Genomic DNA, 14,558 nt, shown 5'->3' on the forward strand with positions numbered 1-14,558 from the left:
CATCCCAAATATGTTCAATAATGTCCATGTCTGGGAGTGGATCCAATAACACTCTTCTGAATTTAGACACTTCCGCTGGCCACCAAAATCCCCAGACATGAACGTTATTGAACACATTTGGCTCTTCAGTGTATATATATAAATATTGCTTTTTTTCTTCTTTTTAACTTTTGATGCTGAATTTCTCGTTGTATGCCTCGGAAGATACCGGATGTCGCTCATTTAACTTTACCCGGTGGGTACCTGTGAACTTCAGTCACGGAGGCGAGCAACGTTGCCCTCACCGCAAATGCAATTCATAGGATGGGCTACATTCACACATCTCAGGGCAACATACAGAGAGAAACCTCCATGTCCTGAGCGGGAATCGGACCCAAAACCACTCGCTTCACAGTCAAGCACGCTGACCGCTCGGCCACCTAGCCGGCATAGAAGAAATTATAAAACGTTTGCGACATCAGCATATTCGGGTAATCCAAAACATATTTTAAGTAAATTATATGTGTTAATGAATAAAATTACACTGATATCTAGACTTATAAAAAGCAGTGAGAAGGTAATTCTGTACTTTAACGACGCTCTTAAATAAAAGTTTAACATCATTTACTCAGTACAGATTTTACGCTATCAAACAGTAGCGAGTACGGGTGGAGTCCTTTATAAATAATATTTGCTTTCTATTTAAGTCACTAAATAAACATCCCAAGTCAATGTTTCAGAAAAGATTTATTTATCGGCAAAATTTATTTATTAGCATGTTAATTAGAAACGGAAATTCTCCTTCAAACAAAAAGGGCAATTTAAGCCATTTCACATTTGAGTAATTGAAGCAATACTGGGAGTAAAGGTAGGAACGTGTGATCTTCTACGTTTTTTTACTTCTGCCATAGCGTAGAAAGATTCTAACAAGTTAACTAAAACATTATTTTATTTCTTTTAAAATGATGATTTCTCAATTAAAGATGAAGTCTTAACGAAATGTATACGCTGATTGAGTTTTGAAATCGACTTACTGTTTTTTAAGACACGTAGCTGGACAAACATTGTTCGCTTTTATGTTATTCGTCACAGCTCTTAGCCCACTTTGCCATGCCTGCAGTAAAAAGAGAAGTCAGTATATTAAAAAAATAATTGCTGTTAAAGTTAGATAACCAAATCATCAATATTCAGTCATATTATTAAGATTCATTATTAAGTCTTGAGGAGTTATGCAAATTTCAATAGTACAGCTTTAAAAGTTACTGTGAAAAATATATGAAACTTAAACACTTTCCAATGGAAGAAAATGATGATTTATCAAAACCACCAGGAGAGAGAACCGACATAAAGTACGACACAGTAGTGCCAGGGGTGTCCACCTCCATACAGAGAACAACAACAGAATGCCAAATTTTATAAAAGTCAGGGGATTTCAAAAAGAGCCAGGCATATTTACAATCCAGAAAACAATATGTACAAATAGTTCAACAAACTTACACTTGACAAACGATGGCAAAAAACCATCAATTAATTGTAAGGTACATCACTATGAAATAACTAAATATGTAAATAGGAAGATTTGGTAAAAGAAAAGCAAAGATAAACTTAAAATCAATACAAATATATTGAAGTTGATAAAATTAAGATAATCGAAATAAAACATATTGTATTTATATTATTTTTATTTTAAAAGGAGGTTTAAAAATAGTGGTAGTTTAAATTACTGGTATTAAAACTATATAGGACAAAATTAACACTTGTCACTGGCCACAGAGCAACTAACTATATTACATTACGATTAAAAAATTGGCTACGCATAGCAACTACGTCGCCACTTCTTTCGTTCGTCGCAAATGCATTATATGCATCTTTTATTATTTTTCAATGAACATGGAATTATTATGATTATTTCATGACATTCTGAAAACTTCTTTCTTTCCGTTTTTTTTCTTTTTTTTTTACAACCGTCATTGAACAGCCAACCTAACTTTTGGGTTTACGACTACCAATGATCAACTCCGTAGCCTTGTAATTTTAAACCCAATCCAGAAGACAAGGAAACTCCTGGATCAAGTATACGGAGAAATTGCCTTCGTGGAGAACTTTTTTATGGAACTAACCAGCATTTGCGTTACATGGAGACTAAGACCACGAGGACCTCCCATAGTTAGCCTGACGGCAAGGGGACCCTAACCCATGATCCGTCTACCACTGAGGATATTTCACGTCAGCACTGTGGTTGGTGCAAGCCTGGATGCGGATTCGTATCGACCAGCCATCGCCGGGGTTCGAACCCGGTCACCTCATTGGAAGGTGAACGCTCTGTCCCCTGAGCCATCACGGCTCACGCCTCTTACTTAAAAACTTTTTTTAAACTTTTTTTTGAAATATTCGTTTTTGGAAAACAGAGACGCCACTGTTAAAAACACTACTACTGGCCACTGGCAAACAAAAAAATGTTTTAATTTTGCCCAATATAAAAATAACAGCAATAGAATATGCACTTATAAGACTCATAAGACTCAAAAATAGTAATGATGCATAATTACCTGAGCTGTATCAGGATCAGGACAGACAACGTGAGTGTAGTTAATACTGACCATATCGGTGCCACTACAAATGGTAAGGGATACATCATCCAGGTTATACTTATTTCGAGACATTAATTCTGTCATAAATTTAGAATCCTAAATACATGAAAAAAGTACATATAACATCCAATAAGCATTTAAAATATTTTCAAATGACAATAAGAATTTTTTTAAAGCTTCAGAAAAAAATTCAGCTTTTTATCACAAGTAATTAATTGGGTAAACCGGGATTAGTTGTCATTTTTAATTGATACTATTATTTAGGTTCTGACTCGTTAAAATGTACTGCAATGCTGAAACATAATAATTTATTTTAATTTATCATTTATTCTAATATGTAATTATTTTTACATTACGTTCCCAAATTTAACTTAAATTTTTTTTTCATAAAAAAATACGTAATGATTATTCTTACCCATATAATCATAAAAAATGGGCATTTTCTGTTAAAACGAGTAAAATTACAAGATTTTTTTTATTTTATACAAACGTAAAGGATGATTATTAGCATTTGTTATGAAAATGAAATCATTGAAATTTTAAGTGCAAGAACTCATTTAATAACATAATATCCGTACAATATTGGGTCCATAAAATGTAAAACATCATGTCATTACTCAATTTACGTACTTCGTATATACATCATCCAAATCATTATAAGTATCAAATAGCATTCTAATAGTCTTTAGACACTACATGCTATACCTGGGTATTCTATGAAAAAAAACTATTTAAACCGAAATAGTAAATAAAAGGTAATAGAAAGTGTATATGATAGTGCAATGTTGATATGTGATAGAACGAAATTTATTTAGAAATGTAATTAAAAAAACAATTAAAAATCAAGCATTATCGCAATCACACTCTCAGAAATAAAATTCTTACTTTTGACGATTCAGCTCCTTAAGCTGTATTTCGTTAATTTTTATAATCATTTCGTCATGAAGTCACGTGGTTTGTGACGAATGGCGAACTCTAAAATGAATGACGAAAATGTTTCCCCAACTCGAAACCTCATCGAAGTGAGTTGTGGGAAATTGTTAACTGGAGATACAAAACAAGAAAGAAGACAAGCCGACTTGGCTGTATGGTGGTCAAGGAAACTGCCTCGTGCCAGGGAAATCGCAGGTTCGAATACCACTTCACGCATAGGCACAATTTACTTGACGTTGATCCACCTATATAGTGCCTATAATAAAATGATAGTTAAAGAAGTTGAAGGCTTTTTTTCGTTTCCTTGAAGAAGTGACAAAAGTTATTTTGCCACTTTGACGGCATTTTTTCTTGGAGTATATACCAGGAATGGTTTCGTCAAAAACGAAGAAAGTATCGTGAAAATTTGATTTTCTATTTTTTACAGTGTTGCTACAAGAAGCAAATAAATAGTCCTGCGAGTCAATAGGAAGGGTTTTTTTTCTATCATGTTGGTCTTGTATCTAAGTTTATTATTATAGCTTATTATTAAGCTCTAAGTTTATTATTATAGCTTTTAATTCAGTCAAAATACCTTCGGCAAGCCTCCTCTTCTGATATCATTTACGTGAGAAAGCTCCAATACTCGACCATACTAAAAAATTAAAGAAACATAAAAATTTTTGATAATTAAACAGTAATTTAATTTTAAAAAATGGCACAATTTGTAATAAAAATGAGTAAAATTGTTATGTTCTTTAAAAAATGTATGATTCGGAAAATCCTTTAATAATGATTTAAAAATAAACGGGAAAAAATCATTTACCGTTCTTTCCAAGTAATAAATGGATAATTTTTGGCACTTTATCTTAAGCGAAATTTTAGAGATCGACACTTACATATGGATCCAACCTGTCAACAGAAATGTATCAAAGCGTGCACTGAAATAAAAAATAACACGAACACATTATTAAACTCCTCTTTAGTAGCCACAGAAATTTAACGTAAACTAGGAGCTTACGGAAAAAAGATGTGTGAAAAATACCCCGAAATTTCTTGACCTACATTGTAAAAATTTAAGTATTATAACTATCAAAAAATAAAAACATTGTCTACTATTTTGCAATTATTATTTTACAAAAGGTATAAAAATTATGTCATATCGAAGAACTCAGGGGAGAAAAGACTTAAGTGACGTTTATAAGAGTTTAAGAGAATAAATCAGCTTTTAAGTAAACGATGTTTTTTTTTTTTCTTTGTTACATTACTGAATCTCTGTGTTTTTCGCATATTTGCAAAAATAGAGCTCACAAAATGTTTTATGGATATTGATATGATCCTAACTCATAAATAAAGAAAAGAATTTTAAGGAAATTTTTTTTTTTAATTTTTACCCTTTACGTAAAGTTTATTTTTTAGCGTGAAATTTTATTTAATCTATAGTTGGCGCAATTAAATTTGCCGACCAGAATAATTTCCCTTATAATGCTCAGAATTTCATCGCATAGTGCGTATTATAGAATGAAGCACTTATAATAAGACCTTTACACGAAAAAAACTATATATATTTTTTTAAATATTTTATTCGTAATGAATATATAAATCAAAATATTCTATACTTCTACTAACCTCTTCTTACAGAAGTTAGCATTATTATTTGAATTTTGGCTGAAATTAGGAAAAATTAAAACATATTCGCTGCTAAAACACAGATGACTTATGTTCCGAAAGTTACAGTATTTAATATCGTGAGCAATTGTCCATAAAAATACAAACAAGGACACAAAATATTACTTGAACAATATACGGAACAAACAATGATAACAATACACTTACATTTCTAACGCTTTTCCAATAGATGAAAAATCCTAACTCATCCACACGAAATAAAGATTCCGGTTCATAATTGATCTCTTCTTTATCCTAAAAAAGTTAACTTTCATAAGTAACATGCACTTGTAGCACAAAATTATCTTTTCATTATCATTCATTTTCATAAGATTCGTATAATCCCTCAGAAAATAAAGGAAAGTGAATTAATAGAACTATCATTAATATTAATTTATAAAAATTCTTATTTAAATCCGTTAAAAATCAAAACTAAACTATGTACTTAAATTTCAAAACTAAATTTTGTAATTATAATCATTGGTTAATAGTCCTGTTTGTATTTGGGATAGCAAAGCTTCAATATGCCCTCTAGAGGGGAGGATATTGTCAGGCTTTTATTTATTAAGTTTTCATTTAGTTCTATCGAAATAATTGGTAGAAAAAAAACGCTTTTTTTCAGCAGCAAATAGGAAGCAAAATTTCGCTAAGAAAAACGCAGAAGAACTTGAAGAAACGATCCAGAATATTGGTAAATCATTCGGAAACAGAACGCGCCCAACATTTGAAGAACAATTTTTCATAATTTTTTCCTTTCCATTATCAACAAATTTGCAACCGATAACTTCCGATTTCGTGATCGCAAATTGTTAAAGATGTGTGTATTAAGGTAAAACATTAGGTACATTTGTTTTATCTTCAATTCATTATAAATTAAATATTAATTAATACATTTTTATCGTTTTCTTGGTCAATATTTTTTTAATTTTGAGTTCTTAATTTCAGCTGGAATTCGGCCATTCTGTTTTTAAATTACATAAGCTTATTGCTTTTAAGTTATTGAAATTCATATTGAGATCTTACAATTATAAAATTTTATTGTGTGGTATGTAATTTTAAAGTAATGAAGAGATAATTTATGTATATGTTACCGGCAAAGTTTGAAATCCGGCATTCTATAGAATGCCTAGACATTGTATATAATGCTTAAAATTAGCCGGCAATGTAAGAAACGATTTATATTTCACACATTTCCTAGGCATTCTACAGAATGCCAAATGAGAAACCGGCAAAGTATAAAATACATCTCCGATTCGTCAAAATGTCATTCAAAAATGACAAATTCAAAACGTCATTCAAGCCTGCCATGTTGCAACAAGTAGGTTAATTTCTTATTTTTTAGATGAAAATTTTGTTTCCCTTAATAAGAAAGACATAAATTATATTTTACACAACTTTTTATTTTTCTTTACACATTCTGAATAAATGTCTTTTAATGGCACTCTCAGTATTTTTTCAGAATAACATCTTTATTTTTGAGAAATGCATGTTACTGTGAAGGACCGAAATCTGGAGAATGTCGACTTTCACCCGTGAATGTCAACAATCACATTGTGGCATGGCCAATATTCGAAATATTTATTACATCCGACTTGATATTAATTTATTCGGGGATATAATTACATTTATTCGCTATTTTAATACTTACTGACTATAGATTACATTTATTCGATATTTTAATACTTACTGACGATAGATTAGAAGAAACATCAGTGTTTGGAGTATTGGGCAAATACATACCGGGCAATGGCACTTGACCTTAAAAAAGTATCAGTGTTTGATTTATCGGGCAATTGTATACCGGGCAGGGGCACTTAACTAGACCTAGTATATATTTCGGACATTTACCAAAGGTCTAGTCATACTAGGTCTAGTTAAGTGCCACTGCCCGGTATACATTTGACCGGTATATCCTACACTGATATTTTTTTAAGATCAAGAGCCATTGCCCGTTATATATTTGCCCGATTCTCCAAACACTGATGTTTCTTCTAATCTATCGTCAGTAAGTATTATATAAGATATCGAATAAATTTAATTATATCCACGAATAAATTAATATCAAATCGGCTGTAATAAATATTTCGGACATTCACCAAAGCGACTATGTGATTGTCAACATTCACCGGTGAAAGTCAACAACCACCGATTTCAACCACAGTAACATGCACATCATTTACATAATAACCTCTTCAGGACATTTTTTTTCTTCTCATATTTTGCCTAAATAGCATTTGTCATTCTATAGAATGCCTAAGTATTATATACAATGCCTAGGGAAAGTATGCAATACTTCTCATATTTCATACCTTGCCTAAAATCATCCGGCATTATATACAATGCCTAGGCATTCTATAGAGATTATTTGAGAATAAAATTTTCAAACGAAGAACATTTCACTTTGAAATTCTCCGGATTTATAAAGCAGGTAAGTGTTATGACTTTTATAATAAAGAAATTACTTGTAAATAATTTTTGTTCTAATTTCATCATAATTCTCTACAGAATGATTTTCTACATCTGATTACGAACTTGAAGACTTAAAAAAAAAGGAAAAAAAACTGAATAAGAAAATTTTGTATTTCGAATTAGTGGAAAACAATCTTTATTTTACGTTTTTAACTTATAAATGATGATTTTCTATTGAAACTTTTTATTGAAAATTAATTGCTGTCAAAAAGCTTTTGTCAGGTATTAGGTTTTCATTCTAATATGAAGATAAAAAACATATTTTTTTCTGTTTATTTACAAATATTTCTCCCATGTGTTTTGGATGTTCCTTCTCCAAAAAAAGCGATTCCATTTTGTATTTGCTTGCATAAGAAAGAATATCAAACATCTTTCGTTTTCAAATTTAAAAAGCCACAATAAAGACGGAACGTTATCATGCTACATTGAAGAAATCTCCTGTGCAATTGATGATCCTGTTGTTCTGCTTTAGCAGTCATTCGTCTCAAATAACAATGCCCCCTATCGATCGTTGCGTTCGCGAGCTTATATGAAAACGAGAAATTACCTCCAACGTTTTAAGATTAAAGTTTAATTTTAAAAAAAAGTCTGACAAAATTTGTTAATTTGTAAAATTTTCTTAAACCGTCTCTTGTAACATTAAAATGTTACCCATTTTCATCAAAAACTTTTTCAAAAAACATCCAGATTTGAATTGGGTATAATATAGCCTACGTCACAGGTTGTGTTGTTCCTACTAAATTTAACCCATGAACGGCATTTTCTGCGAGCCTAACTTCAAGCCACAAATAAACAAACGAAGTGTTTGATCGTTTAAATAGCTGCTCGCCAGATTTTATTGCATTACTAGCCGCTAAAGGCGGCCAGCTGTCCGCCACGCTAACGGTTTTCACAAATAAAGCTTTTTAAAACATAGCAGGAAATCTGAAAATTAGTGGACAATTAAAGTGTTCCTGTCCTGCAATTTCATATCCAGTTCTGTTGCAGATGTGTTATAGCTCTTGAGGATGTTTGAAGATGTAACTTTGGTATGGTAACATAAGGCCTATGGTAACCTAAGGCCTATGGTAATCTAACCTATAATATAAATATCAGGTGGAGACTTGATTTTTTTAAATTTTTTTTTAAAAAGGCCTCAGAAATTGTAAAAGCATAATACAAAAGTTGCTTTCGAAATCATCATTAGGTGAAAACCTCTTCTAATCTTTGACGTTTCTCTGATACTTCTTGGGCTCTAGAATTGCTTGTCGAAATTCGGTCATGTTCCATCCTTCTTCGACGTTCCACAGATGTTTCTTGGGCCCTTCTTCTTCTTTGAGAATCTCTTAATATCCTTTTCTTTGACAAAATACAAAGTTTTTTGGAAGGCGATTCTGCCATGTCATGTCAGTAATCGGGTTTTTAAGAAGTCAACGAATACTTTAGAACATACTATGAAAGCAAATCATGAAACTTCAGTATTAAAATCTAAGTGCTTACCTGCAAACTGAAACTTTCTGAAATAACTAATTACATTTAATAAAAACTGTTAAAATAAAGAATAGAAAAACCAAAGAGATCCAAGGTAAGTGTGATCGTTCCTTCAAAAACAATTAAATTCCTATTTTATATATTATATGGCTACAACGCTCAAGAAAAAAAACTAAAATGCTAAATACATGAAAAGAACACAAAAACGGGGGGAAATATACTTGAGGGTGCCCCTTGGCGAAATCGGCGACTTATGTTTGGCGTCTTACTTGGTTGCCAGAACTCCGTGGTAACAGGAATAGCGGCCAAAACATAGTGATATTTCAATGAAACAATTGAAAATTCAAGCAAAGCTTTTTAAAATTGCAGTGAACAGAATAGAATCAAAATTAATAAACCCACTATAATGCATTTTGAATCGAAACAAAAATTAATGGAGTAAGCACAGAAAGAAAAAGAGAAAAATAACTCACTTCTTCATTAAGCTTGAATATCTTCAGATTTTGGTGCACAGAATTCTCTAATTGCAGTTAGGTACTGTCTAAACTACGATCCCTTTCTAATAGATCTTTTTATGTTGGGAGCATTTGAACCTTTCACACGACCCATTCAAATCCATCTGATCAATCTTTACGTTCAACCAGAGACATCTTTCCCACAAACAGGACATTTATATCTATTACTAATTAAACCTTCATTCATACACCAGTCAATCACTACTTTTTTTCCTTTGTTATTCAAATCGTACAGAAACTTAAGATTTGTCTTATTGACAGTATTCATTTTTAGTACCAGAAGCAAAAGTAACCTTACCAGCCAGTATCCAAAGTAGAACTAACGGATCTCTGAAATTACATTTAAAAACAACGCTAAATTCTTAACCAATCAGAATCACGATTAAAATCTAAACCAATCAGAATAACGATTGGTTTTCAACATCGCCCAGCTTGGCGATCAACCTCGATCACAACTTGGCGGGGGCACCCTCAAATATAGTCTACCCCAAAAACGAATTAATTTTTTATGATATCAATTTCTATTTCTATATAATTTTTTATGGTATCAATTTCTATTTCTACATTGCTACAAAAATTATCGTCTTCGCTTAAGAAAAAAAAATAGAGCGTGGAAAGAAGAAGAAAAACTTATAATAACAATTATGAACATCGACAAATAAATCAAAGCAAAGCGTTCTATTTACGTATGGAATGTGTTGCCACATTTTTAATACAAAAGTTAAACTTTTCTCCACTTTGATAAATGTAAACAAATGCGAACCTTACAATTAAATTATTAATTCCTTCGTATATTATTGGTTTAAGTTGTCGAAATTTAATATTTCAATTGTAAGGCTCGCATTAGCATACATTTATAAGAGATATGCATTTTTTAATAGTTTTTTTAATATGGCTCTTATTTGAAGACGAAAAAGCATAGATTTTCTTACAAAATGACTGATAACTAAAAAACTAATCCAAATTTTTGAAAAAGAAAAAAAATACTTCTTCATTATGTCAAAACACAATTTTGTGTCAAGTTTCGTGCCTGGGCGAGGCTTCTGGGGCGATATATTGTGATTACAGACAGACACACAGCCGCTTTTATTATTATGTATAAAGTGTTCCTGTCCTGCAATTTTGTCTTCATATCCAGTTCTGCTGCAGATGTGTTATAGCTCTTGAGGATGTTTGAAATTATATAGCTACAACGCTTAAGAAATAAAAAACTAAAATGCTAAATACATGAAAAGAACACGAAAACGAATAAATTTTTTATGGTATCAATTTCTATTTCTATATAATTTTTTATGGTATCAAATTCTATTTCTATATCTGTTACGTCAAGCACTCAGGTATTATAATTTGATCTAGTTGTGCTTGTATAATTTTGATCTAGTTGCGCTTTCTACGTCATTTTGTTAACATCGTTTGGTTTGTTATTTAACATCGTTTGGTTTGTTATTTCTAAGTTAACTTTCAAAAAATTGGCTGGCATCAGCATTTTTATTCTTTAAGTTGCTTATTTTTTCTTTTGGAATTCGTTCCTTTTTAGCAAAATGTTTTTCAACCTAATCGAATTCTTTGCCGACTGTTCTCTGTATATATAAAGAAAATAAAGTAAATATTTTTAAAGTGTTGTGAAAAGAATTTTTAGTTGTACAAAGTACTACAATATCGCTACAAAAATTATCGTCTTCGCTTAAGAAAAAAAAAAATAGAGAGTGGAAAGAAGAAGAAAAACTTATTATAACAATTATGAACAGCGACAAATATATCAAAGCGAAGCGTTCTATTTACGTATCGAATATGTTGCCACATTTTTAATACAAAAGTTAAACTTTTCTCCACTTTAATAAATGTAAACTAATGCGAACTTTACAATTAAATTATTAATTCCTTCGTATATCATTGGTTTAAGTTGTCGAAAATTAATATTTCAATTGTAAGGTTCGCATTAGCATGCATTTATAAGAGTGGGGAAAAGTATATGCATTTTTTAATAGTTTTTTGAATATGGCTCTTTGAAGACGAAAAAGCAGACGAAAAGCATAGACTTACAAAATGACTGATAACTAAATAACTAATCAAAATTTTTGAAAAAGAAAAAAAATACTTCTTCATTATGTCAAAACACAATTATGTGCCGAGTTTCGTGCCTTGGCGAGGCTTCTGGGGCGATATATTGTGATTACAGACAGACAGACACACACACAGCCGCTTTTATTATTATGTATAGATGTATAGATAAAGAAAAGTTATTGAAACTAAATACAACTAAATAAACAACAACAACTAAAACAAATAACAACAACTACTAATAACAATAACTAAGTAAACAACAACTAAATTCCATTCGTTTAGCATTGCGTCATATGTTGTTCCTACTAAATCGAAGTAGTTGTGTTTTTTTCATATTATACCCAATTAAAGCTTGATTTTAAAATATGACATCGTTTTAACCATGGAGTTTAAATAGAATAGAGCTCACTCATTTTCGTCCTCACAATGAAACCACGTGACTGTTGGATGAATCAAGAAAAATTATTTTCTACTCCGTTTCCAAGCTGAAATTATAAAGCCGAAAATCGTTAAATATAATGTCTTATTGCTGTAGAAAAACATTTTTTAAAGGAGGTTCTTATTTCTTATGTAAGATAATTCATCACTTTTTAGAATAGCAATGCTTTTATGAACTTTTAGAATGTTCTTCTTTTCTTTAAACATTATATTAATCCCGATTATTCCATTTTATTTATTCTAAAATCCAAACTTATGATTTTAAATCTATCTGACAAGTGAATATAAACAAATAAGATCACAACCAAACCATAAAATATTGATTGTATAGAATTATTCATTATTAATACATAATTATTTTAATTTTACCGCCAAAATGTTAATATTTGCTTCTTTGAATTAAAACTAAAACTACTTTTTTCAACCAAAAAACTTAAGATAAATTCTAAAATTGAAACATACTTTATTATTATGTACCACAAAGGTAATTAAAAAATAGTAATTAATTTTAAAAAATAAAACAAATTTGACTTAATTGTAGTTTCTTTCTTTAAATATTTAAAACAATCGTGGATGGAATTATTATTAAAATAAATTTTAACAAAGGCAACGAATTGTTAATTAATTGGGAAGTAGTCTTTGAGCAATTTTGAAGTTTAATAGGAAAAAACTTAGATTTTTAACTACAATTATAAATATGGACATTTATGTGACTGTGTAAATTATATAAAATATTGTATAATTTCTAACCATTTTTTGAATTAACCATAGGTAGTTATCACAAGATAGATTTTTACCGTTTTTAAAAAAAATTAAAAAATTGAAATTTTCATATTTTGTAAAAATATAAACAATGCTGTGCAGTTTATACATGTTAAAAAATCTGAATTCCAAAAAAATTTTTAAATTAACAAAATCATGTCAAATCATGTTAGATTGTGGTGTCTAAAGATTCAGTGCTAGTAAAAAATAAATAAATAGAAAATTTTTAAAAAACTTGAGATTCAACAACTGTCGTTACCAGAAAAAACTTTTTTTCAAAACCAACGTATATACGATACCATTTCACAGAATGATTTCAAAATGAATATTTGTAATTGAAAAATGTAGATTTCGCAGTATCTGTATATAATGAAACTGTAGTTGAAGGAATTTAAAGAGTAAAAAGATTTAGAAGTAAAATTTGAAAAACTAAATATTGTTGTCCAAAATTTGCAAAACAAATCCCAAACTTGTTTCTGTGTTATTACATTAAATCATAGCTATATCATAATATGAAACTTTTGAATAGATTGCCTTTTCTAGAAAAAATTAAAACTCTAACGTAAAGCGCATGGCAGCACTACAGAGTACGACTTTTTTAGAAAACATTTACATTTAAAAAATGTTGGTCATTAAGAAAATATGCGAGATTCGAAATGTAATGATAACTTATAGAACGTTACTTGTTGCTCGCGAGATAGCGTTATCTAATTCCGTGATTCTTTTTCATTTGAACAGGATTAATTTAATTTGAAATTCTTATACACGCTCAATAATAATATTTTATTTTTAGTTCAGATTACTTACTTTTCTTTTTTATTTTATTTAATTCAACTAGAAGTAACTCAATAAGAAGTCTATAGAATAGAAATGCTACGAAAGAACAGTATGGGTGTTGAGAAAGGGTCTAAATTATAGTCTTTATGTAACTAAATTGCATTGTTCTTGTCTTAAATCTACACTATTTCAAATGTAGTTAATGGAAAGTAAAATTTCAAATGTAGTAAATGGAATTTAGTAAAAATGAATAGTTTTATTTAATAATGATTAAATATACTTAATGTTATATTTTTGTAAGAGTGACATCGACATTACAATATTACAAATGAAATTGCAATAACATTGCTTCAATGGAATAGCAACTGGGACTTAATTCATAGATCGTTATAATAGAATGGTCAATGCAATGGGGTAGTTCTAAATGATTTAGATCATGTTTAGAAAAACAAGTTATTTTTTAAAAGAAATACCTCTTCCCACATATCAAAAACGCATCCTTTCAATAGAGCTTCGGGAATTGAAACTTGCCAGTTAAACTCGTAGGCTTTCGTCATAATGAAGAAGAAAAACAATTAATCTAGTTAACTTTTAATGTTAGTTACACCGCACGATCCTTTTGTCGATCTCGATAGCCGGATTCTCCGATCAAAAGTGAAGTGAACACACGAGAGTGAATATCAGAATTGACAGAAGCCATATTAATGTCTGATCTACCAAACGAAAAAAAGCTAATGAAGCTCTTTCTGATAACTTAAAAGAGCTACAATACGAACAAAAGATAAAAGTACGAGTTTATGTGTTGTGCAATTGTTTTTGTGATATTCAAACAAAGTATTATTTTGGCATTTCAAGTAAAGCCATGAATAAATGAGAAAAAGTTTCTCTAGGAAGACTCGATTTTGTGAGAAAA

The 14,558-nt window shown here is 30.2% G+C and overlaps 1 protein-coding gene across 1 annotated transcript in view; it reads right to left on the bottom strand.

Moving 5' to 3' along the window:
- Nucleotides 1–14,298, bottom strand: part of LOC122270012 (1-phosphatidylinositol 4,5-bisphosphate phosphodiesterase) — a 69,882-nt gene extending 55,584 nt beyond the window's left edge. The window contains exons 1-5 of the mRNA XM_087159387.1: nucleotides 14,119–14,298; nucleotides 5,319–5,405; nucleotides 4,078–4,137; nucleotides 2,529–2,666; nucleotides 1,014–1,093 (exon numbers count right to left, since the gene is read on the bottom strand). Of these exons, the coding sequence (XP_087015513.1) occupies nucleotides 1,014–1,093; nucleotides 2,529–2,666; nucleotides 4,078–4,137; nucleotides 5,319–5,405; nucleotides 14,119–14,202 (449 nt within the window). The 5' untranslated portion in view covers nucleotides 14,203–14,298. The remainder of the gene's footprint in view (nucleotides 1–1,013; nucleotides 1,094–2,528; nucleotides 2,667–4,077; nucleotides 4,138–5,318; nucleotides 5,406–14,118) is intronic.
- Nucleotides 14,299–14,558: the final 260 nt, after the last annotated feature.

Source organism: Parasteatoda tepidariorum, chromosome 3 (genome assembly GCF_982258835.1).
Source record: "Parasteatoda tepidariorum strain Cologne lab strain chromosome 3, Ptep-v5.0, whole genome shotgun sequence".
Lineage (NCBI taxonomy): Eukaryota > Metazoa > Arthropoda > Arachnida > Araneae > Theridiidae > Parasteatoda > Parasteatoda tepidariorum.